Below are 26220 nucleotides of genomic sequence, written 5' to 3'. Positions count from 1 at the left end.
ACGTGTCTCTCTCTCTCTCTCTCTCTCTCTCTCTCTCTCTCTCTCTCTCTCTCTCACACACACACAAACACACACACACACACACACACACTCACACACACACACACAAACACTCATTTCTTATATTTACTTTTTCCTAACATATGAATTCAGAATCAACTTATAAATTGAATCTTCTATCCCAATCCTATTTTTTATTCAATTTTGTTTCCTCTCACTCCCTTGAACCATCTTACCCAAAGGCCCCTCCCACTCTGATCTAACAATGGAGCTCCTATCTATGTCAATTTCTTTGCCTGAGAATAAACCAAAGTTCACCACTCCCCAGACACCTCCCTCCTCTCTCCTTCTAGAGTCCTGAGTCTACACTATAGCTTCTAGCACTTTGTTACTGTATAGTGTTCCATAGTTTTCTAATTATCAATGTCCCCCTTCTCACCTCTACTAAACATAAATTATCAGGAAGCTTGAAAGTAAGCTCAAATAAGATGAAGGATCACACATGTCTTTCTCACCACTGTATCCCATATGCTTGCCTTCTAGTAGATGACCAATAAAGATTCCTGAACACACACAATTGTAATTAAGAATATTTTTGCTTGATGTCTGTCTCCTCCACTCCATAAAGGCAGGGATTTTTATACATTTTGTTCATTGATGTCTCTCAAGCACCTAAAACAATGTGAGGCACATAACAAATGCTCAACAAATATTTGTTGAATTAATTAGGATGTCAGGGATTTTGTCTTGTTCCCCACTATATTCACCATCTCTGTGTGACACAGTAGATGCTTGATAAATTTATTGAATGAATTAGGTCAAGGTCATGTCTTCTGTTACTCTATTGCTGTCACAGTTTTGAACACATGGCACATATTCAATATGTATTTGTGATTAATTGGATATGAAATAGTTTCAGGCTGGTTACTAAACTTTGTATTATTTTAAGTACAGTTCTTCCCTTGATGACTGAGAAGGAGTTACCAATTTGCTTATACACATTGAAGAAAAACCCTTTCAACAATGGTTAAACATTTTTTCATCTACAACCACTAATTTTTCAAGAGATATAAATATCAACTTTGAGGAAAGAAAGTAAAGATCCAGTCTGTACTACTCAAGAATAATCTCATTACTGAATATCAAGATGAAGAAAGCTTGTTTAGTTAAGAGAAACAGCTCTCCATCAGAGATGACTGGTAACTATTTAGCAAAGGCTACAAATTTGCCTTGCATGTATCATTTAGATTTGCTTAAAATCATCCCACAAAAGCTTCTCTAGGCATGCTTTTCCTCCATTCTTAATATGAAAATCAGTCTTGATTCTTCTGGCAAGAAAGGCATGGTAAAGTTAGTGAGGTAGCTCAGTTGTAGAATGCTTGACTGTCATGTGGGAGGCCCTGGGTTCAATTCCTAACACCACACACAAAGTGCATGTTATTTATTTATTTATTTTTTTGTAAAGATAATTTTATCAGAAACTGAAGTCCTGATAAATTAGGTCATTGGCACAAGGATTTCAAAGCGTGCCTGACCCTGTACCATATAGATGGTAAGGCAACTTGGAGTTTGAGAGTACTAAGAAATTATAGAAGAAATCTCCAGGGAATGTCAAAGTCAGCTAACACTCTTCTCTTTTCCTTGGAGTTTGTGAAATTCCTTTTCATTCAATCCTGATGTAATGCTGAGTAATAAAAAGTAGTGTGTTCTTCAGCACAACACATCTCTGGAAGCCCTTTAACCAGCCTCTGTTAGTCATCACTATACTCACAGGCTTAGGGCCAGTGCCATTCACATTTCCCTCTGTTCTGCAGCAGACAGACGGAGTTCTTCTAATCCTTCTGTCTCTTCTTCCCCATCTCTCTAAAACTCTTCTGTAAGGGAGGAACAGCTATAGCTTTAGGGATAATATAGCTTTAAGGCAACTTTTGGCAAATGTTAACGTCCTAACATCTGGGCAGTGTTAACAGAATCCCGGAGGCCCAGACAGACCAGGAGCCACTCGTTCTAGGAATGCTAAAGTAGAAGTTTGTTGTTCCCCCCCCCCACCGGCTGATGAGAGGAGCAGAAAGGAAAGAGAAAGAGGAGGAGAGAGAAAGAACACAAAAAAACTAAAACACAGGTAAGATTTTCAATTAACTCTTCATACTACTCTACCTTATTTCACAGCTATGGACTGGTAAGGAGACCCAGGACTTGGACAACGTGACTGGGGGTTAGAACGGGGAGAAGATGATCTTTTATGAAATTGGATCACATGCTGTTTTCATTTGTAACCTGACCTGGTTGCAGACAAATGTTCCCACTAACTTCTCAGCCCACAATAAAGGATGGCTGTCTCTGGTGAGTCACATTTTCAGTCTGAGATTGAGGAGGAGGTGGGCACGTAAAGGGTCACACTGAGTATTAGGTCTGAAAAAAGGAAAATCCCTGCTGCAGAACAAAGGAAGTGAATTGAGGCTAGATGTGGGAAAAGGATCAGTGATGATTTTCTAGCTGTTCATTTTCCTGGTTCTTTCTTTAATCCCTTTTTATTTTCATTGCCTCTTCAATCCACCTCTTTTCTTTAGCTTTGTCAGATTTTCTTTTCTTTCTAGCACCCTTTCTACGTATTACCATTTTCCTTACCTCCATTATTTACTTTCACTTTTTTCTCTATTCAGCTTAATTGACACTCTCTAGATAAAATCTGAAGCCAGGTAGTAATGAACTGCAAAATGTCCTAAAGTGATGCTGGCCAGAGTCTGCCATCATTTTGCTTTTGCGTTTCTGGAACTGACTCCTCCTCTGAGCATGACATTTCATTGAAAGCATGTGGGTGAGTGGGTGCTTGCTGAAAAATGTCCAGTGACCAGTTTTTACCAATGGGCATCAAATTTTAATACTGTCATTTATGAAGTTTTTGCCCACTGGAACCAAAAAGTTCCCATCCCATTAAAGTGAAGGCAGACTGGGAAGTAAGAGGATAATTGGAACCTGCTCACCCTCTCCTCATGGACCCTAACCTCTCTGACTTCCTGCTGGCTCAGCAGGGTAAAACTAGAAGGTTAGATGGGACTTGAAAGTCAGAAGCCACTACCAAACCACTAAGCCTCAAAACCCAAAGCTAGGAACAGAGCCAAGGTATCGTTACTGCCTGGGAGACTAGAGAAGGTAAACATCCAGTCCTGTCCAGTGTGAAGTTGGTAACAATAATTTCAATATATATTGATTAGTTCCCTATATGTCAGGTAATAATATATTCTATAAGATAGATGTTATTCTTATTTCCATTTTATAGATAAGGAAATAGAGGCTCAAATATTTAAGGAATTTGTCCAAGGTCCCTTAGCTAATAGGTGACAAAACTGGATTCACATTCTGATCTGTATAACTTCAGTGTTCAAGCTCTTAGACTATATGCTAATACTTTCTCAGATCAATGGTTAAGAAATACTAGATGAATAAATGAAACCATTAACTGGCAGCCTTTAGATCACCAGATTCCCTTCTGGTTCTGTATGACTTTATGTTAGCCTTTTCCTGGTCTTGTACTTAAGTGTCCATCCCCATAACTTGGTCCAAGGAACATCTTCATCTGATCCCACCAGGATCAGTTGAAGATAGTTCATTTAATGTCTGGGGAAAAGGGACCATAATAACAGTCTTGTTATTCTATAAAGTGGAACATCTTTATGTAGGGGATGGTATGGCAGGCATTATTAATTTTAAAATCTTTCTTCTTCCTCACAGATCCCATACATCTGCTTCTTCTCACTTTTGGAAGCTCATAGGCTTCTGAAAGCATTTTCCTTTATCTGGGTACTTTGGGCTACATACCCTTATTTTTTATTTCCCTAATCCTCTCTTTCAAGGATGGTTGGTCAACTAATTCAAAGAGGAGCTCTCCCTCTGCTGCTCTTCCTAACTCCAGCAGTGACACCAACATGGTATGCAGGTAAGTTCTAGAGCTGATGGCCTTTATTTCCAGGGAGGGCAGAGCTGAGACCAAGACCTGGAGAAGGGAAGAGTTAGACTATCACGAAAGACCTTTATTTTAGATATAAAGAAAAGCTACTAAAGGGCAATAAAGATGGCCAAATATTCCAATTAGCTACCAAGGATAGCCTTTGAGACACCCTAACAAGAGCTGTTTGAAAATGGGTTGTGAGAGCATAAAGCTGAGAAGGTTGGACAGCATGGCCTTTTAAGCTATTGTCTAACCTGCTTTTGCACTTATCTTCCTAAAAACTCTTCTCTAATCATTTCTTTATGAGTTAAATATTTATTCAAATTATGACTCAAATACCCTTGTCAAGATTGCAAAAATGGAACTTAGACCAATTATCTCATTTGGGAAAAAAATGGGGGAGACAGGCAATCCATCATACTTCTTCTCTCTCTTTCGACCTCCAAGAACTTATGTATGAGATTGTGACAGCCCCTTTCTGGTAAAGCTGTTAATAGCAATACAGATCACATTCTCTTAATCAGGAATTTCCCAGTTTCTTTTTCTTGTTCCTTACTTCAGAAGGGATGGAGATTTCTGGATTCCTCAATGTTTCACCCTCTGTCCCCGGGGACAGAGAGCTACAAGAGTGGACTCAGTGAGGAGAGCGAAAATGGGAGGTGGATGGGGGTGAGGGAAGGATAATGAACTGACATATAGAGGTTTCTGATGGGGGCCCAGCTGGCATTCCAAGTGCTAAGAATATTCTGTGGACTGTAGTGTCTGCCCTCACAGGAACTGGGGGGGTGGAGGATAGGGGAATGAGACAGGCACAACCATTGGGATTAGGAAAATATCCAGAGATGAGTAAATAACAAACTGCTCTCATCACAGCCACAGTCATTGCAGCTAAAATTTTCCACATACCCTTAGCTCCTGGTGGAGGCCTTTGGCAGTAGCTTTGTTTGTCTGGAACAGCTGCATCAAGCTTTCATACAAATATGCAAACTTCTTCCTCTTTTTGGCTTAACCTGGCTTTGTAGGGGGTGAAGCACAAGGGCTGACATTGAGATGAAGAAATTCAAATGAAGCCCTTGGCAGAGTACACACTGTTTGGGGTTAAAGGTGCCCCAAGTCTCCAGGAGGTAAATATGCAGCTGTCCTCCCCAGCCTCCCACTTACTTCAGTTCAAGCATGGAAGACCAAAATCCAGGCAAAGATCACAGGACTAAGGGAACAAAGATAGATGGCTCAAAACCCAAATTTGAATAACTGTGTGAAACCTCATTGCATGCAAAGGCCTTTGCCTTTCCCAGAATAGAGAGCCTGGACTGTTGGAGTTCTGAGGAAATGGTTGTTTTTTGTTTTGTTTTGTTTTTTAATTTAGATTCATTTGAGGGTCTCAAAAGGGCTTGTTTGCAAAGGAGGCACTCCCCACTTTCCTGTGAATCACTGCTGCTTTTGAGGAGCCCAAGCTGGTGAGGTGTCTGACAGCCCTGCAAATCCTTCTTAGGAGACTACATAATTTGAGGTCCTATGATTCTCCCCTACTTTGCTAGCTAAGCCACTGGATTTTCCTCCAGGAAAAGGATCCAGGTATAATTAGCAAAGGGTGGGAAATTTTACAAATATAAATGAAGCCAAGAGAGGATTAAAAGTGTGTATTGGCATAGCTGTGCAGTTCAGGAAGTCAGAATGTATTTGTCATCATAAACTAAGCATTAATGAGGATCTTAGTCTTCAACTATCAGTTACATTTCCAACCATTCCTTTATGAAAGACCATGTTTAGAGGGTCTGACTGTGCTATGGAAGTTGAAGGAACCCAGTAACAGACCACACTGTAACCAACCACCGATTAATCTAAAGAATTGAGATGCTGTCCAAGCCCATTCCCCAGTGCCAATGAAGGACATGCAAATAGAATAGTGTACAGAGTTTGCTACTTTAGTTTCATTCTTATACTCCACCTCAATATCCCAATATATGCATAAAAATACTCAAAGGCAGGCAAGGAGGAAAAACGCAGAGGTATAAAGTATTAAGTGGTCTGAGCCCATTCCTGGTACAAAGGAAACTTGGCACTGGTCTACCTACCTCTGCACGCTGGTGGAGACTGTAATTATCTGATTGAAGCTTCTCCTCAGTTTTTCCACATCCCCTGTAATTCTGGATTGATGTAAAACACTTGGTGGCCTTCCTCCCCCTACACACACACACACACACACACACACACACAGCTGGATTCCAAGAAAGATTGTGGTTTTTTAAATTCATGCTACACATTGTAAAAAGCTCTCCTCTACAATTATTTTTAGTGGAATATCTGACTTCAGAAAATAGGGGTCAAATAGACCTGAGCTGAAATGCCCACTCTGCTACTTACTAGCAACTTCCTTAATTACTCTGAGCCAGCCTCTTCCTCTGTACATTGGAGAGTGTTGATAGTATCTACCCCATTGAGATATCACAGTGACATAACATATGCTTAACCCAGAGTAGGAGATGAGTGATGTTGGCAGTCATTGCTGTCTTGCTGTTATTGTTATCCAGCCATAGACCTCTGACACTCCTGTTTTCTCTTCTGGTAAACAGCTGTTTGCTCCCTGCTGAGCATTTCTTCCCAAGCTAGCTCTGTAACAAGAGTGGGGAGACCTAATACTTTAGGGAGTCACACACATCTGGTCTCCTGTTTACAGGAGCTGTGAAGCTTTGAGGCTAGTACTAAACTGAAACAGCTGACAAGAATTCCATGCCTCACAAAGAAACCTCCCATGTGGGAAAAGAGAAAGCAGGGGAGAAATAAAGGGAAGCCAGAAGAAATTAATTGGGAAAACAGAAAGAAAAAACACGAAAGGGAAAGAGAAAAAATGAACTCTTTCCTTTGGAATGAAGGCAAACCAACAAGGACATGATTTCATAAGGCAAACTTTCAATTTGATTCATTCCCTTGTTCACCAAGTTGGACTGGTTTCCCAACACTCCCCACCCCACCCCCATCTGGACCTGTGGAGAGTAAAGGAACTTCATCATCTAGCCCACTGCTCCACCCTTTAGTGCAGGGGGCCCTCTTCATTTTCACAGAGAGGAGGCCTCCAGCTTGTGGTCTGTTTACACAGACACTAAAACTCAGCCTTGTTCTAAAAGCACACCTTCTCCTAAAAAATGGAGAATTCTCTCAGACTTCAGCACTGGTTGGTTATCCTATTCCTATGTGCATTAGAGCTCAGGGTGCGCTGGAAGAAGGGTTTCCTGAAACTTCACTCCGGAAAGAACCAAGTTGTTTTCCAATTAGTTCCTATTCATGACTGATTTCCTGCTGTCTGGTGGAACATACTGTTTAGTCTCCCAGACAGCTGCAGACCTGCCTCCACCAGGGAATGAATTGCTTAACTGGATGGAGGTAGATTAAGAATGTCCTCTAGTTCAGCCGTTCCCTACTAAAGCTCCTGCTGATTACAGGAACAGGAAATTTATCCAAAGGACTTTGCCTTGGGCTGGGTTATAACTCAGTGATAGAGGGCTTGCCTAGCACGCATGAGGCCCTGGACTCTATCCCCAGCACTACAAAACAAAACAAAACAAAACAAAAAAGTAAAAGAAACAAAAAGTATTCTGCCTCCGTATTTCCCCAAACCAGGACAAAGTGCTCATGAGACTGTTCTCATTCATTCTTGCCTTTTGAGCCATCTATCTCTGCCTTGGCATGCCACCCCCAGAAATAGCAGTCAGGTGACAAAAATACCCCTGCACTGTAGACTAATGGGAGCTTGAACTATTTTCCTCTGAGGACTTTGAGCAGGCCTGTCACTAGCAGAAGGAAGACACTTTGGCTTTCTTTTTTCCTCCTACCTGAGACAAGAGTCCATCTTCTGAGTTTGGTCATCAGTGTCTCACCAAGAATCTCAGGTTGCATCAAGGAAATGGATCACTTATAATCCAGATTGACAGGACTGCTGGATGGTCAAGAATTTTAATTATTTTTCATTTGAAAGGAGTCTTTCAGTGCTGTTACTGTGTTACCTGGCCATGAGCTTGCCTTTTACAGTGATCCTCTTATATACTGAAGGTCACCCACAGTAAATACAAGTTTGCAAGTCACTTGGCTCCCTGACCATGGAGTACAAAGTTGTGGGGGAGTTGGGAAGAATTTAGGAAGAAATATACACACCATCTTGATACTGTCTTCTTTTTTATAGGCTCAGGCTACTATCCAGATGAAAGCTACAATGAAGTCTATGCAGAAGAGGTCCCACAGGCTCCTGCCCTAGACTACAGAGGTAATCTTCACTTCTCAATCTCAGGAACACTCTCTCCCTGGCCTCAGGCCTAGGCACTTCCCTGAAGCATCCTCCTCCAGGCTTGGCTCATATGTGCCAAAAATGCAGCACAAGGAATTATTGAGGCTATGATTTTAAACATGAATTTGGTTACTGACATGCTGTGGGACCTCACCTTTCTAGCCTGAGGTTGTCCATCTATTATTAATCCTTAATATTGACTGAGTACCCCATGTATGCCTAATCCTATGCAAGGTAAGCCATTGTGTGATGCAAAGATAGGGGGTTTATCCTCCTTAAAAAGCTGATATTCTGTTGGGGTTGAAGGGAGGATAAAATTAGCACATGCCAAGCAAGTAAGCATGAGACTCTGTGGTAGCACTAAATGCAATGGGAGTTGAGACAAAGAAGCCAGGAAATCATTCATGAATGATGACATTTAGGCTAGACTTTCAATGATGAATAGGATTTTGAAAACTGGAAAGGGGAGGGAAGGGCACTTGGCAAAGGAGGTGGCCAAAGATATGGAGGTAAGAGCAGACCCATTACAGGAGGGAGTTAAGAAAAAAATAGCCTGACTGGAGGAGATGGAATGTCAAGGGAGTAATAGAAAATAAAACTAATATAAAGAGTGAGATCAAATTAGGAAAGCCTTTATGACATAGGGACCATTCTAAGGAGAGGCAACGGACCACCTGTGACAAATGCTAAATAACGATTCCTGCATTAAAAGGAAGGTTAGGCCAGATGATATCTAATATCCCTTCCATTTCTGATTCTCTGTTTCTATGCTTAGCATGTGATTGCAGAAAAGTTTAGCTGTTGTGCTAAAAGATATAAGGACCATATCACAGGTTTTTGCAGAGGGAAGCGACAGTGTAAATGATAATCTTAGAACACTAACCTGCTTATTCTGTTCAGAAAGTAAGGATTGGGAGGAGTAGAGCCTGCATCTGGGAGGCTCTCCAGGAACCAGTTATAGTAATGTTAGCTAGAGATGATAGAGAGTGTGGCACTGAAATGCAGAATAAGGATATGCTGTAGAAGGGGCTGGGTTGCAGCTCAGTGGTAGAGTGCTTGCCTAGCATGTGCAAAGCCCTGGGTTCAATCCCCAGCACTGAAAATAAAAAGATGTACCCCAGATACACTTCAAAGAAAATGACCAAGATTTGGTACAGATTTGATGAACCAAGAAAGAAAGAAACTGATGTCTGAAAGCATCCAGTCTGAATACCTAGGAGAACTGTAAGACTCCTCTAAAAGACAAAGTTAAAAAAAAGAAAACTAGAGCTGGCTGCAGGGGTGCATACCTGTAATCCCAGTAACTCAAGAAGCTGAGGTAAGTCTGAGGACAAACTCAGCAATTTAGCAAAACTCTGTCTCAAAATAAAAAGGGCTAGGGACATAGATCAGTGGTAAAACACTCTTGGATTCAATCTCTAGTACAAAAAAAAAAAAAACAGAAGCGACAAAGAAAGAAAACAAACTGGTTTGGTAAAGATACTCTATGAACAATTGGAAGTGGAAATATGAAGCTTTGTGAGTCCCTGACTTAGATGAATGGGCTCTGAGGAAGCAGAGAGCCAAGGTCAAAGCCTTAGAAGACATCTGTAGATATGAGTAGGAAAAAAGGAGCCAGCAAGGCAGAGAGAGTTAGCAGTCAGCCATATGAAAGAAGATCAGGGTAGTGTGTATCATATTACAGAAGGCACATAAGAAGAGAGTTTTAGGAAAATGGAAAGGTTAAGAAATCAACTATGTCAGGTATTACAAAGAGATCACATCGAAGGGAGAAATTTTATTTAACAAAAAGAAGGTGACCTTTGACAAAACCATTTCAGTAGAAAAATGATCAGAGTTTTGGGTTTTTCTATGCCACTTTTTAGTTACTTTGTCTCTTCTTGTTATCAATGGTCCACACCCACTGCCTCTGCTTCAGTGCCCACTAAATTCTAAACTTCCTATAGTCTGTTTTCCACCCACCTACTAATCTACAAACTGAAACATCTCTTGAAGACAGTAATTCTCTCCCATGATCAAATCACATAGCTTTGAGCTTTAGTCTCCTCAGTCTCTCCAGCAGCACTGAGCAAGCCCCTTTCTTTTAAACCCCTCTTCCTTGGGATCCATGACATTTTATTACTCTGTTCATAGCTGAAGCCAAGAAAGAAGATGGGTTCTCTGGTGGCAAAAATACAGAGAATGAAGCTGGGATCTTGGGCAACCTTGACTGGTCTCAAGCTCCTGGACTATATCTCCAACTGCTGCTAGACACTTCCATTTGGAGATATCTAAAACAAAATTCTTCCATCTTGCCTGAAGAAGGTTCTACCAGTTGACCTTCCTACTTCTGACATTCTCTTAGTTAGAATACCTCAGTATTACTTCTAATAGTAATAGTTCCTTTAATAGTTCCTTTTCCTCATTCACCAAGACCTATCATTTCATTATTAATCCATGGGAATAAAACTTTTATTACTTCACACATGAATAATGCTAGTTGCCCCTAACTGCATTCTCTGACTCGTGTTTTTCTCCCCTAAACCTAGTGTCCCACTATGACCATTTTTCTTTTTTCATTTTTCTGATACTAGGGATTGAACCCAGAGACCCTTAACAACTGAGCCACATCCCCAGCCCTTCTTTATTTTTTATTTTGAGACAAGGTCTTGCTAAGATGCTTAGTGCCTCACTAAGTTGCTGAGGCTGGCTTCAAATCTGTGATCCTCCTTCTCAACCTCCTGAGCCACTGGGATTCCAGGCATGTGCCAGCATACCCAGCTCCACTATGACCATTTTTAATCAGAATCTGTCTCCATCTATCTTCCCAGCTTGACATCTTCTCACCCTTCTCCCCACTTGAAATCTGTGCTTCATTCAGGGTGAGCTTTTCCTTACTCTCTCACTCTCACTGAATATTGAGAGGTACTACTATATACCTCTTATGAAATCAGTATTTATTACCTAAACTACTCATCTTACTGACTCTTTGATCTACTTTTTATTACTCTCAACAAAATATCTATCCATTTAACAGAAGGAGCCATGAATATCACTCCCACAGAGCTATGCTAAAAGTAGATGCTGACCGTCAGCATCCTAGGAACAGAAGCCAGATTGTAGACTCCAAATGGGATAGTAAAAAAGCAACAAACATAGAAGGTATTTTTGAGGGGTCTGGCAGCCCTATAATTAATATTATCTGCCTCATTGGCTATTTTTAAATTAGCAAAAAGGCCTTTAGAAAAATATAAGTCAGTCAGGTGTGGTGGTGCACACCTGTAATCCCAGTGACTCAGGAGGCTGAGGCAGAAGGATTGATTGCATGATCAAGGTCAGCCTTAGCAACTTAGTGAGGCCCTAAGCAAGTTAGCAAGACCCTGTCTCAAAATAAAAAGTAAAAAGGGCTGAGGATGTGGTTCAGTTTTAAAGTGCCTCTGGATTCAATCCCCAGTACCAAAAAAGAAAAATATAAGTCACATGGCAACATTTGGCCTTGGGGTCTAATGTCTTATAGCTCTCTTCAGGACTTACTCTCAGGACATAAAATGAATCAAACATAGTTATTAATGATGAGTGGAAAGGAATAGCCAGGAAAAGTACAACCTGAGGTCCCAACCTCCCTTGTAAGACCCTTGTCACTTCATAATCAACAGCTCTGCAACTGTAGTGATTAAGGACTTTCTGTAATTTGGTGTCCCAGATGACAATCATATGTGTCACAGCTACATGCCAAGACACTGGAAATCACAATGTGTTGTTATTTGAATACTGATGAGAGAGGGGCTCAAACCCAGACATTGATTTAGGAAATACCACTCATAGGACTAAATATTTTACATGTGTAGTTTTAATTGATTCTTACCACAGCTCTATAGAATTGATTTATTATCCCTTGTTTTACAGATCAGGAAACTAAGCTCATGGAAGTTAAATTTAGGGTCACAGAGCTTAGAGGAGACAAAACAGGAATTTGTTTATTTTTAAAAAAAATTATTCTGTAGCTGTTGATGAACAGCATGACTTTATTTTATTTGCTTAATTTTGTTTGTGGTGCTGAGGATCGAACCCAGTGCTCCACACATGACAGGCAAGTACTCTGCCACTGAGCCACAGCCACAGCCCCACAAAACAGGAATTTAAACTCAGGTCTGTCTGAATTCAGAGCCATGCTTATTTCATCTCTTTCATTAAAAATGTAACTCACTGGGGCTGGGACTATAGCTCAATGGTAGAGCACTCACCATGTGTGAGGCACTGGGTTCGAGCCTCAGCACCACATAAGGATAAAAAAATAAAGATATTGTCCATCTGCAACTAAAAAAAAATTTAAAGATATTTAAAAAATGTAACTAATTATCTAAAAATAAAAAAAATAAAAACAACTGCTAAGCAATAAAAAACATATGATTATTGTAGAGCAAACTGCCCATGTAGCTTGGTACCATTTTCACTAATCTTGCATTTCCTGTTATTCCCTTATCATGAAACAGCTTGGAGTCAGAAATTCTTCTCTCAGGTGCACACTCAGTCTGCTGGGCTGCTGCTTTCCTCACAGCTTGACTCAGCCCTGAGCAAACTAGTCACTCTGCCTGGGTTATCTGAAGGTAATTACAGAGAAGGACCTTTCAAACCTGTCTCAGTGCTCTTTTCATTACAAGCCTTTTTAAAAAGAGAGAACCCTTATAGCTCTTTGGCCCTGGACAAACTCTTATTATGTGCCAGTCAGTGTACTAAATATTTTATGTTATTTCATTTAAACAAATCACATCCTTACTAGGTAGTGATATGGAAATATTTCTAAGCTACAACATCCATTTTATTTTTTTAAAAAGGTAATGGTAGGAGCTGGAGGTATAGCTTAATGGTAGAGCATTTTCCTGGTATGTGTGAAGCCCTGGCAGAGGTTCAAGCCACAACAACACACCAAAAAAGCAATGGTGGCAACAATAGACATGATATACTGCTCCATGTGTTATAAAGGAGGGGAAACAAGATGCTGTACCAACATTTGCATTATATGCATAAAGAAACTATTAACAATGGGGTCTTAGAACGAAAGTAGGATTGGGTGGGGACATTTTACTGAGTAATATATTATACCCTGGGGGGTTTGACCCATATGCATACATTACCTCTTCAAAAAGGTCAATATACCCTTCAAAATAGCTGCTGCAGTAGCAAATTTTGTACTTAGAAAAAACAAGGGTTTTAGAGAAAAAGTTCTGGTCAAATCCCAGCCCTATTTCTTATTTGCTGAGGAACCCTGGGAAAGTTACTTACTCATCTGTAAAATAAGGATAAATACCTACTTAGCCTCAGAGGGCTGTTGGGAGAACTATATGAGGTGATGTATATGAAGGAAAATTATGTAGTATGGTACCTAGTCATAGTAAGTACTCAATATAGACTAACACACATTTCCAAGCAGACATTCTCACCATACAGTATTTAATTTGTTTTGTTTTGTTTTGTTTTGTGGATTGAATCCTGGGGCACTTAGCTACTGAGCCACATCCCCCCAGACATTTTTATTTTTTATTTTGAGACAGGGTCTCGCTAAGTCACTTAGAGCCTCACTAAACTGCTGAGATTGGCCTCAAACTTGCCATCCTTCTGCCTCAGCCTCCCAAATGGCTATTACTGGCTGTAATAGTCATGTGCCACCACACCCAGCTACCATGCAGTATTTAACCATGTTCTTAGTTTCAGTTTCCCATTGGCATTCTTTGGGTACAGTTGTTCAGCCAGTTACGAATCTCTCTAACTGTATTGTCACCCCTCCCATATTTCTTCCTCTCATCCACATCACTGGCATGAAAAGTATTGACACATTCTTCACTTCATTTCTCCTGTTCTACCAGTCTGGTGGCCCTACCCAAAAAGGAAATGAGGTCAGTCTGCAATTACTTGTTCTCGAGTGCTCCTGGAGATCATCACTTCTCTACCAGATCATAAGTCATACCTTTAAATATTCTAGAAAACTATGCTTTCAGTGTCACCAGGCTATAGTTCTCAGAGGCTACCTTCTTTCTTATTTGAAAATGGGGATTGTTGCTTTGCCCTTCACCAGCCTTCCAATGTTTTTTCTTTATGCCAGGATTCTTCTGGGCCAGCAAATTTGAACTTATTTACAATAGCTGGGCCTCTCCTACTGTCTCAGTATTTATCCTGAGCTTTCTATTTCCCTTTACCATGCTTGCTTTTTATCAGTTTCAATCTGATGTGTATTTTCTTTGATGGAATAAGAGAAAAAATAGAATGGAAGTGATTGCTGAGGTCCCAACCTCCCATTTAAGGTCGTTGTAATATGTGTTGTGGCCTTATAATCAACAGCTCTGCAACTATAGTGCTTAAGAGACTTTCTGTAATTTGGAGATGGTGTCTCCAGATGGCAGCCCTGTCACTGCCACAGGCTTGAAACTAATACTGGGAGCCCCAAACATGGCATTAGTTGAAGAATAGTTTTCTCTCTGTCATCTGTCTTCATTCTCCAGCTGCACTCAAGCAGAAGCTCCAGCCTTTCTTTTATCCTATAGCTCCTGATGTGCTTTTTGTTAAGTCTCAGAGTGGTTTGGGTTTTGTTTGTTTGTTTGTTTTTGTCCCTAGGATTTGGGAATCAAATCAGCTCACATGGGGCTTTAATCTTCCCAACCTTAGGAAAACAGATGTGGTACATGCTGTATAAACCTCCTTGGACAGGTGGCCCTCCATTTGTTTACATGTGTCTCTTTAAAATCCAAACCCATTGAAGAGTCATTTATTTATTTCGTACAGTCTGTGAGGCATCTTTATGATACCCTGTAACCTCTTTTGCTCAGTACTGAACTGAGATTAGACTTTCATTTCTAAGCAACCTTCTTTGCTGTCACTTTCCTTTTCTATCTCTAATGTATAGTTTTGTGTTTTAAAATTTTTTTGTTTTACATTCACATATATTAGACTTCATTTTGGGGGGAATATAGTTCTGTGTGTTTTGACAAATGCATAGAGTGGGATAACAACCAAGATAATACAAAATACTTACATTGCCTCCAAAACTTGCCCAGTGCTACTCCTTTGAGATTATCCCTGACCTCAACCCCTCATCTTCAACAACCACTGATCTGCATCCTGTCCCTATATTTTTGCCTGAATGTGTCCCTATAGCTTTGTCATATAATGGAATCCTACAAAATGCAGTCTTTGGAATCTGGCTTCCTTCACTTCCCAAACTGCTTTTGAGATTTATTTATGTTGTTGCATGTATCAGCGCTTCATCCTTGTATATGGATAAACTAAAGTTAGTTTAATCATTCACCCATAGAAAGACATATATTTCCAGCTTTTGGCAATTATGATAGAATAACTTTAAACATTTGTGTATATTAAAATATTATTTTCAAAATTTTAATTTGTTCTTTTTATACATGACAGTAGAATATACAAGGTTGGAATATATCTTATTCTAATTAGGATCCCAGTCTTGTGGATGTACATGATAATGAGATTCACTTTAACTTTAAAAAATAGCACATCCAAAAAAAAAACTTTTCTGTATAGGATTTTGGTGTGAACTCAGGTTTTCATTTCACTTGGGAAAATACCTTAAAGTGTATTTCAAAATCATTTAGTAAACATATTTTCTTTGCAATAAGATTTATTATTACCTTCATAAGAAACTACTACTAAATTATTTTCCAAAGCAGCTATGTTTTTGCATTTCCACCAGCCATGTATGAGAGTTCCAATGTCTCTCTTTATTACTGCCATTTTTTAAAATTTAGACATTCTAATGTTTCTACTAATGATATCTCATTGTGGTTTTAATTTGCATTTTTAATGTCTAATAATGCTCAACACCTTTTCATGTGCTTATTTACCATCAGTACTTTGGTAATATGTCTGTTCATCCTTTGTCCATGTTATAGCTAGATTGTTTGCTTTTTTTACTGTTGACTTTTGATAGTTCTTTTTATATTTGAGATATTAGTCCTTTGTTGGATATGTAGTTTGCAACTATTTTCTACCAATTTGTGCCTTGTCTTTGATCTCTTAATAGTGCCTTTCATAGAGCAAAATATTTTAATTTTGACAATGTCCAACTTATTGACTTTTTATGAATTGCAGTTTTGGTGTTATATTTTAGACTTTTTCGCCTAGTCCTCATTCCCAGTGATTTTCTACTAAGTTTTTTTCCTACAAGTTTTGTATTTTTCTTTTTTACACTTAAGTACATCATCCATTTTGAATTAATTTTTGTATAATTTCTTGTATTAGTTTGTCTTTTCTTTTTTCCCTTTTCTTTTCTTTTCTTTTCTTTCTCTCTCTCCTTTCTGTCTTCCTATGAAGTTTCAATTGTTCCAGCTCCATTTGTCTGAAAGGTCCTTTCCTCCATTGTATTGTTTTGGCAACTTTGTCAAAAAATCATTTTGGTACACTGGTGTAGATCTATTTCTGAGATCGCTGTTCTGTCCCATTGATATGTTACTGCCCTTTTACCAACACCATACTGTCTTAATTATTATGATTCTAGCTTACTTTTCTCCTGTTGCTACAGTCCCCCGATGGTGTTACACATTAAATATCCAGGATGGAGAAGCCACATGCTACTCACCAAGGGGAGAAAATTATCACAGTAGCCTAGGTACTCGTTGTGAGCTCTCCTGTGACCGTGGCTTTCGACTGATTGGACGGAGATCAGTGCAATGCCTGCCAAACCGCCGTTGGTCTGGAACTGCCTACTGCAGGCGTAAGTTGCATGTGTGCACATGCTGACATGAGCATGAGAGATGCCAGCCAGTCACTGAGGGTATCTCCCTGGAGGTGTTATTATGCCTTTCTTTCAAGTTTAAATTGGGAATTTTCCAGAGCCCCCCCCCCTCCATTGAGGCATTTCCTCATGCTAACATTCTACTTTATTTTCTATTCCTGTAGTTACTGTCTGAGTGATTTGGGCATTTAAGTAACAGCCAGCCCTTCCAACTCAGGGAACTCAGAAGTGCATGTAGGAGGTTGAGGCTTGACCCCAAGGCCTGATGTGGACCTGGGTCTTCTTTTGGAGTTCTGGAGGATTTACAGTTTCAGATTCTTTCCCATTTGTGGTCAAGTTCTGTTCTTCCTGGCCTATAGCCTTAGAATGCCTTGCCAGTGAAGCTATGAAACGTCTGCTATTATTCATTTTCTTCCGAAAGTCAGAAAGGAGAATCCCTAAGGTTAGGATATAAGGATATTAATAGACACACATCCCAAACCATGTCTCCCTTTAACATCCAAACCCCCAGCTATTATTCAAACTCCATAGTCTACCTCCTTTTAGCAGATGAGCTTTGAATATTCATGTGTCCATCACTGAATACTATTTGTAGGACATCCTGTATTGTATAGGGGGCCTGTATTGGTCACTGCAAGAGCTTACTCAATTCCTCACCTACCCTCAGGCCACTTATAGCCTAATGGGATAGAAATGTGTGCACATGAATGCTGTATACCTGGACACAGAGGACTGAGCATTCAGAGAAATGAAGTTGGTCAGAGAAGTTGGTGTGTAGTAGAGGAGAAGCCTGATAGCCAGAAAAAAGTCAGTACCATCCTCTGGGTGACTGTAATTAAGTTGTTTTAGGATTTAAACCCCATTATTTCCAAAATAAATTTGAATTGGCCTGACAAATTGAAATAAACAAAGCTATAAATTATAAGCAAGCATAAAACCAGTTAAAAGAACGGAGGCATGCATATTTCCAGGTTCCTAGATTGAGTTGATTATTACATTGAGCATTAAATCTAGCTTTGAGCTTCCTTGTAAGAGACAAAAGGACAAACACTTTGGATCTATTATTTTCACTGTCATATAATACTAAACAAACAAATTCATCTGAAGACACAAACTTTTCTCTTGGCTCTAATTTCAAGGAGATCATTTTTGCATAGGTTTTTACATATCAGATATTGGAAAAAAAAAAAGGCAGTAAACTTGATATCTGGTTTGGCCAAGAAACAAAACGAAAGTAGCTTATATAGAATCTTCATTCAAAGTTTCAAATATTCAACTTATGCAGGATTTGAACTAAGACAATCTAAAGAAATATATAGCCCTACTTCTCTTAAGTATCAATTATCACAAACAAGACTTCCACAAACACAGGCTTACAATTATTTCATGGTGGCAGTCTCTGATACACCACGTGGTATCTAAAGCACACAGATTCCTCCTTAATCAAATACCACCACACCTGCCCTTCAGGCACTGGCCTGACTTGTACTATCACACGGACATAAAGCCATCCCACTCTGGCATGTAAGTGAGAAGTGGCTGTGCAAGCATTGGAATGATACTCAAAAGAAGCTTTGAGCATACTCAAGAGCTTATAGCATCTGAGGAACAAGAGATGAAAACTAACAATTGCTGAGGCTCTAAATGAGCCTAGAGGTTTATAGGCATTGTATCTGTTAATTTGTACAACAATGTTGTGAAGCATACACATTTTACAATTAAAAAAAAACACTGAGACTAATAGAGATTAGGCAATTTTTCAAGTCATAGAGCAAATAAGAGGTAGAGCTGGCATTCCAGCTCAGGTCTGACTCTGAAGTTCAAGTGCTTGGACAGGTAATTTACTTCTTTGAGACACCCCCACCCCCTTGCACATACACCAAGAGTGCTTCTACACCTTGTAATATGAAAATTAAAAAGGCAGTTCAGGGGGAAAGCAGTGTGGCATAAAAATGTAAAGCAGTTTGGGTCAGGTTTCTGTATATTCATTGTCTCTGATATGGTTCTCCATGAGCTAGATGCATCACCTCCAGTTAGTCCCACAGGCCACTGAGCTTGCCACTTGCTTCTCTCTTAGAGATGAGATGTCATGCACTGCCATTCATCGCTAGTGGCACCTACAGCTGCACAAATGGAGTGCTTCTTGACTCCCGCTGTGACTATAGTTGTTCTAGTGGCTACCACCTAGAAGGTGACCGCAGCCGAATCTGCATGGAAGATGGGCGATGGAGTGGAGGCGAGCCTGTATGTGTAGGTAAATGCCAGTTGCTCCTATTTTTCCTGCTGCAAAGAGTCATCCTAGCATTATGTCCACAAGCAAAATGGAATTCTAATTGCAAAGATATTCCTGCTCACTATGAAGGGGGCCCCATGAGCACAAGCTTAACAAAATGATTACTTCCCCTAGAGTCAGGCTTCTTTCCCCAGTCTCCCTGAAAACCTTGAACTTTCTACTTACCCAGTGGTGTGTGGTATTGTTTCAATGGGTCCCCTCCAGGGAAGGCAGGGGGCCCACAAATTGACACTTGATTTTTGACCTTCATAGACATAGATCCTCCCAAGATCCATTGTCCCCACTCACGTGAGAAGATAGCAGAGCCAGAGAAACTGACTGCTAGAGTCTACTGGGACCCACCCGTGGTGAAAGATTCTGCTGATGGTACCATCACCAGGTGAGCTTCAGTAACACATGCTTTCCAACAGCATCTCCCAGTCCCTCAGTCTGTTCATATTGAAACTGTACAGGCTGAGACCACAGTGATTATGTTCTTCAGATCTCAATTCTAAGTATCTTTTTCCTCAGTAGCTCCTTCATCCTATCTCAATCAGGGTAACACTTCGGGGCCCAGAGCCTGGTTCTCACTTTCCTGAAGGAGAGTATGTGATTCGTTACACCGCCTATGACCGATCTTATAACCGGGCCAGCTGCAAGTTCATTGTGAAAGTACAAGGTCAGAAGAAAATTCTTCGGTTTTTACATTGTTCATTGTTCCTGCTCTACCCTGAGTTTCTATAAGCCCACGATGACCCTCTCCTCTCTATGCCTGAAACAGGCTTCACCAAAACAGGTTCATTAATGAAGCTTCCATTACATGTACATACAAATGCTACAAAAACTTTGACTCTTTTTTCTTATTCTCCTAAAACTAGATAAAATTCATGAAGATACTCTGTATCCATTTCTTTTCTTTAAAAAAATAGTTGTAGATGGACACAATAGCTTTATTTTATTTTTATTCATTGTTATGTGGTGCTGAGGATCAAACCCAGTGCCTCACACATGCCAGGCAAGCACTCTATCACTGAGCCACAACCCCAACTCCCCCATTTCTTTTCTTGACTTTCAAAATTATCAAATCTCATCAATCTTCAATCTGAATCATTCACTTCTTCTGAAACAGGTAGTGTTGTCTACTTGATTCTTCCACCTTTGCTTTGTGTCACATTGGTTTGTTTTGCTTTTCTCATTATAAAAATAATTCATACTCATTACTGGATATCCAAAAAATAAAGAACTATATAAAGTGAAAAAAAAAATCTATGACCCCATCATCTAGAGGCAATTGCTATTAACCTCTTGGCATTTCCTTTCCAGTCTTTTCTCTATGCATACTTGACAAACATAATACTGAGATTAGGCTGTGTATTTAATCATGTATCACACTTTTCATTTTTCATTAAAACATATTTTCCATATTCCTTTTTTATTTTATTTATTTTTATGTGGTGCTGAGGATCGAACCCAGGGCCTCCCATGTGCTAGGGGAGCACTCTACCGCTGAGCCACAACCCCAGCTCTCCCATATTCTTTAAGATTTCTTCAGAAATATTATCAATGACAGCATAACATTATGCTCTAAGAATATATCATGATTTGATTAATCCTCCCAGTCATGAACATTTACCACTCTTCCAACTTATTTCTACTATAAAAAGTAATTCTGCAAGGTGTTCATATTCATACAGGGCATCATAGTATCTGTAAACATAGATGACAATATTTTCTTTCACAGATTCATAGTTTTTTGAAGACAATGTATATATTAACCGGTGTTTCTAATCTCTGTTTATATTTCAAATTTAATTCCTTAAGAAAGGAAAATTCTTGCTCTATCTCCAATCATTGGAAATATAGAAAATCATCCTGATTATCTCAAGTCTCTTGTTCTAGAAAGCCCAGAGTAGGCACCTTCTAGAAACACCATAATCCCTAACTTGAATTTCTCCCTGACAGTGAGACGCTGCCCAGTTCTGAAACCACCGCAGCATGGCTACCTCACCTGCACCTCAGCAGGCGACAACTATGGTGCCACCTGTGAATACCACTGTGATGGTGGTTATGAGCGCCAGGGAACCCCCTCCCGGGTCTGCCAGTCCAGTCGCCAGTGGTCGGGATCACCACCTATCTGTACTCGTGAGTGAAATCAGGAAATGGGAAGAGTTAATCAAGGGTACTCTGGAGGATTCCCCCATAGCTTAGGGGTTTAATAGTGATGTGAATGATGCGGGAATAGGGGCTTCTGAGACACATCTATTATGAGGGGCAACATTCCACCTAGAATATGCCTACCCCAAGAAGAGTTTAAAATCTCCAAGTTTCTTTCAGGATTTCTTTCCAGGGAAGGGAGAAACAACCAGAAAGATTAATTCAAAAACTGGAACTCCTCAAGATGTTAGCATTACCAAATCGGTGTGAAAGAAAAGGACAGTCTCTGACTGACCATCTGCATCTGCCCTAGCCATGAAAATTAATGTCAATGTCAACTCAGCTGCTGGCCTCCTGGATCAGTTCTATGAGAAACAGCGACTCCTGATCATCTCAGCTCCTGATCCCTCCAACCAATATTATAAAATGCAAATCTCTATGCTACAGGTAAGGCCCACTCCCCTAAAGAGGACTTAGCTCCTTTATTTTACCTTCTTATCTTTCTCAAATCAAATTATTGCTTTCTGCAGCACAAATCCCACTTCTTCAAACTTTTACTTGGTAGCATTTGATCAGTTATATCCTAGATGTATTTAGTAGATTGCTAAAACCTGCTGTGCTTTTACTGAAAAGGCAACAAGCCCACTGAAGTGGTAGATGTGACTTTTGGGGGACTGGGTGAAGGTTGGGAAGGGAGTGTGACAAAGCACTCTAGAGAGACTTATAAGACAGATAAGATCAAATGTCAATTCTAGGAGTTAAATCCATTTGTGTTTTCAGGGAATAATAGCACTAAGGAACACTTAGATCAGAACCTGGTTCTGATCTACATGTTTTGCATATACTCATCTAATTCTCACAATAGTCCTTGTAAGGTATATGCTATTATAATCTCCATTAAATAGGTGGGGGAACTGAGACATAGTGAGATTAAGTGATTTACTCAGAGTCACTATATAGTAAGTGGTACACCTGGGATTGAACCCAGGCAGTCTAGCTGCAGTGTTTGTGCTCTCAACCACTACCAGTAGGACAGTGATTGTGATATCTCAAAGTAAAAATAAAGTTGTACGATGATTGTGTTAGCTTTGCATCACTATGACTGATTTAGCAAATTAAAGTTTATTTTAGGATCATAGTTTCAGGGGTTCAGTTCATAGTTGGCCTACTCCATTGCTCTGGGCCTGAGGTAAAGCAGAACATCATGGAAAAAGGGGAAAGCAGAGGAAAACTCCTCAGCTCATGGCATCCAGGGAGCATGCAAGCAGTTACAGGGAAACAGGGACAAAAATATATAACCCCCAAGGGCACATTCCCAGTTACCTACTTTTTCCAGCCACATTCTACTTGCTTACAGTTACCAACCATATAGTGGTCCTTTCAAATTATTCATCCATCAAATGGATTAATTCACTGATTAGATTATGGCACTCATAATCTAATCATTTCACCCCCTGCCTTAACATAGGAGCTTTTTTCGGGGGATACCTCATATCCAAACCATAACAATTATTTTTAACATACTAAGAGATACCTAGCCAAACTCACTACTGGGGAAAGGAGAGGTAAATAGGACAGAATAGATATGACCATGAGGACTTATAAAAAGAACACACTAGGTTGCTAAAGAGAATGTTCTGACATGACTAAGTGGCTCTAGGGAGCTTCAAGGGGCCAAATATTTAGGTAAATTAAGCAGCTATTTAGGGGTTTCCTAAAGGTTGAATCATAGAAGTTGTCAAGTCAATGTTAAGAGGCCCATGACGGCAGCAGTTTAGCCAAAAAGGTGAACCTGGGAGTCTAGACCAAAAAGGACCTTATATCTCCATGGATCCAAAAAATAAAACAGACAAAATCAACAGTTTAGTTTAATGGGAAGCAAGAAAAAAAAGGAATCTGCCAGCAAGGACAGTGACTTTGAGGTCAGGATGAGAGGAGGAGATCAAAGGCAAAACAGATGCGGGGCACCAGGGAATGTTCAATACTACTTTAAGCCTCATTCTGGCAACTGGCTAATTGGACCTTACTGGACAAAGCAGGACAAAGAGCCAGTATAGGTAGGGTTACAGGAGTTTGCTACCCAGTGCAAAGAAGGCAATTAAGGGGATAAAGACCACTGGCCATTATTTTGGATAAATCGACTGAGAGAAGGCCCTGGGATGTAGCCTAGTGATAAAGAGGACATACTTGGGTAAGTGGTATAAGTCCTCAGTCTGAATCTTTGCTCATCATCTTATTGTCATACAAATTTGGGCAAGTTACTTTTGCCTCTTCAGAATGACACCACCTACCTTGTTAGGTCTATTGTAAGGATTAAATTAGTTGATTTCTACAAAGTATTAAATAAATGTAAATAAATAAGAAACAACAGTCATTATTATCATATCACAATAGCCATCCATTAAGAACCTAAGTAGTTTAAAACCTATGAAAAGCTAAGCAATGATTGATTATGTTCCCGCAGTAGCAGCTTAATAATTATGCTTCTCTTTTCTATTCCTCATTGTATAACCAGTTTCATACACTTCAGTAGAAGGAATGGAACAATTTTGTAGGACTGATGGAAGGAAAAGGTTTTGTAGATCTCATATTGTGATCAGTGTGATCCTATGATTGTGTGATCCTATGATTGTGTGATCATTGCAGGAGAAGCCCCCTCCTGTCCCACACTGCCTCATGTGGTCCCAGAAGGAATCAATCAAGTAGCCTGAGATTTGAGGGCAAAGGCCTGTTCCATTAAATGTTCTCTCCCTCTTCCCAGCAATCCACCTGTGGACTGGACCTGCGGCATGTGACCATCATTGAGCTGGTGGGGCAGCCACCTCAGGAGGTGGGGCGCATCCGGGAGCAACAGCTGTCAGCCAGCATCATCGAGGAGCTCAGGTCCAGGCTGGGAGGCTATAGGTTGGGGATGGGCAGAAACCCTAGGCAGGACACTAGCAACAGAGGGTTGTGACAAAACTACTCTCTTGAATTACTTCTTGTGTTTGAACTCTTATGGATGCATATAGGTAAGACCAGAGAGTGATTCTTAACACTGGCAAGGCATGTGAATCAAATGGGGCTTGAAAATGCAATTACCAGGCCCCACCTTTGTGGTTTTTTATAATGGCACCTCAGGTAACTTTGAAGCACAGTCAGGACTGAGACAGTTAACCCAAACTTGACTCATAGCAGCCTGAGATCCTGTTGCTTCATGACTTTCTCTTTTTACTGTCTGTCTCCAAAAGGCTTCTTAAGGCACTAAAATCTGAATCATATCCATCAGCCCATAGGGAAGAGGTTAGAAGTGACAGGTGGTAGAAGTTGACTTTTCTCATCATCTATACATTATCAGCCTTCCAGTGCTTCCACATATACTCAGGGACAGTAAAGCCATCTGTGTTGTCTGTTCTAGAAACAATACCTGCCTCCAGGGCTCAATATTAGTGGGGATATTCAGTCTCAATTAGAAAGACTAAGAAATACTCAGAGGAAGGACACTGCAGACTTGCAGCCTTGAATGGAATAGTTAATCAGGTAGTATTTATCACCTTCAGGGTTGCCATGTATAATGTGCATGTGTATCATCATGTCTATGATGGGCACCCCCTGGAGTTTTTCCATGCAGGATTCTTAGTCCTGCTTAAAGGAGTCTACAATAGAAGCACAGCCTGGTAATAACAAAGTTGCCCCAGCTGGGATGAGGAAGGGAGAGCTTAGCAGTGCTAAACACATAGAATCAGCAAGATTTGGACTTTAGCAGAAAAAAAGCAAAGGAACTTGAGATAGATAGGTAGTAGAGGGGATGGAGATGGGATTTGGGAGGGACTAGTCCATCAGTGGAGCTGTGAAAGATCAGAGGGTAGTAGAGCCCTGTGGGACAAATGCCCAGACAATGTCTCACACCTTCCTGGGCTGCTCTCTCTAGGCAATTTCAGCGCCTTACTGGCTCCTACTTCAATATGGTGCTGATTGACAAGCAGGGTATTGATCGGGAACGCTACATGGGACCTGTAACCCCTGAGGAAATCTTCACATTCATTGATGACTACCTGCTCAGCAACCAGGAACTGATCCAGCGCCGGGAGCAAAGGGATGTCTGCGAGTGAACTTGAGCCAGGGCAAGGTTGATGTCAAGGGAAAATTACCCTAGTTAGCTGAAACTGAGGCCTAATAAAAGAAAGAAATGGTTTCCCACAGTTCTAGGGACAGGATTCTGAGGTGAGTGAGGTTTGCCAATCCAGAGATATTTCTAGACATCATTTTAGGACTGTGCCATAGTTTCCGTAAGCAAGTCTATGCTTCAGTTAGCACTGGAGGAGACTCTGAAGCTAAGCAGGGACTAAGTACAGGCTTTGAGCAGTGCATTGGGGGTAGGAAGTCTTCATTTCCTAACCCGGGCCCCTGCCCTGCTCTCCAAAGTCTTTCAGATAAGTAAATTCTAAATTGATTCACTTACCAGTTGTGTTTTAAATGCTTCCTATACCCAGAGGTGACAGCAGAGGGCAGCACCATTGCAAAAGACATCCAGTACACTTCAAGAAGTGTAGCTGCATTTTCCTTACAATTTAACTATCTCTGTGGCTGGGATGGGATGGCATGGATCTACAAAACATTATTGAACCTATTTTTCATTTCCCTTTGTAGGGCATTGGGCTAAAAATATTGTTTGAACTATTGCTTCATCAAGAGTTACAAAAACATTGCCATGGGAGGGAGTTTGGGAAGAAATAGCTAGTCACAGCATAATGCTGTCTCCTGGCCCTTCCAGCTGGCTCACAGGCAAGAACCTCTATCTACTGAGGCCTCCATTCCCCATAACAAAAGGTAGACAGTATTGTTCCTTCATTAGG

The 26220-nt window shown here is 40.4% G+C and overlaps 1 protein-coding gene across 1 annotated transcript; it reads left to right on the top strand.

The window, feature by feature from the left end:
* Positions 1 to 1768: 1768 nt before the first annotated feature.
* Positions 1769 to 25821, top strand: Srpx2 (sushi repeat containing protein X-linked 2). Its single transcript, XM_015502301.2, has 11 exons — positions 1769 to 2122; positions 3855 to 3937; positions 8127 to 8207; positions 16747 to 16938; positions 19037 to 19213; positions 19505 to 19631; positions 19789 to 19910; positions 21194 to 21373; positions 21699 to 21832; positions 24147 to 24268; positions 25296 to 25821. Exons 2-11 carry the CDS (start codon positions 3856 to 3858, stop codon positions 25474 to 25476), a joined length of 1398 nt encoding a protein of 465 aa, XP_015357787.1. The 5' UTR covers positions 1769 to 2122; position 3855; the 3' UTR covers positions 25477 to 25821.
* The last annotated feature ends 399 nt before the right edge of the window (positions 25822 to 26220 follow it).

Source organism: Marmota marmota, unplaced genomic scaffold, assembly GCF_001458135.2.
Source record: "Marmota marmota marmota unplaced genomic scaffold, marMar, whole genome shotgun sequence".
NCBI classification, from domain to species: domain Eukaryota; kingdom Metazoa; phylum Chordata; class Mammalia; order Rodentia; family Sciuridae; genus Marmota; species Marmota marmota.
The sequence above is the reverse complement of the archived record's forward strand: the minus strand, read 5'-3'. Positions and strand labels throughout refer to the sequence as shown.

What these genes read in the sequence shown, in the direction of transcription:
- Srpx2 (XM_015502301.2), top strand. Translation starts at nt 3,856, where the DNA reads ATGGTTGGTCAACTAATTCAAAGAGGAGCTCTCCCTCTGCTGCTCTTC. An exon ending in AGGCGAGCCTGTATGTGTAG is followed by an intron (nt 19,214 to 19,504) that starts GTAAATGCCAGT and finishes TGACCTTCATAG; the next exon opens with ACATAGATCCTCCCAAGATC. An exon ending in TGCAAATCTCTATGCTACAG is followed by an intron (nt 21,833 to 24,146) that starts GTAAGGCCCACT and finishes CCCTCTTCCCAG; the next exon opens with CAATCCACCTGTGGACTGGA.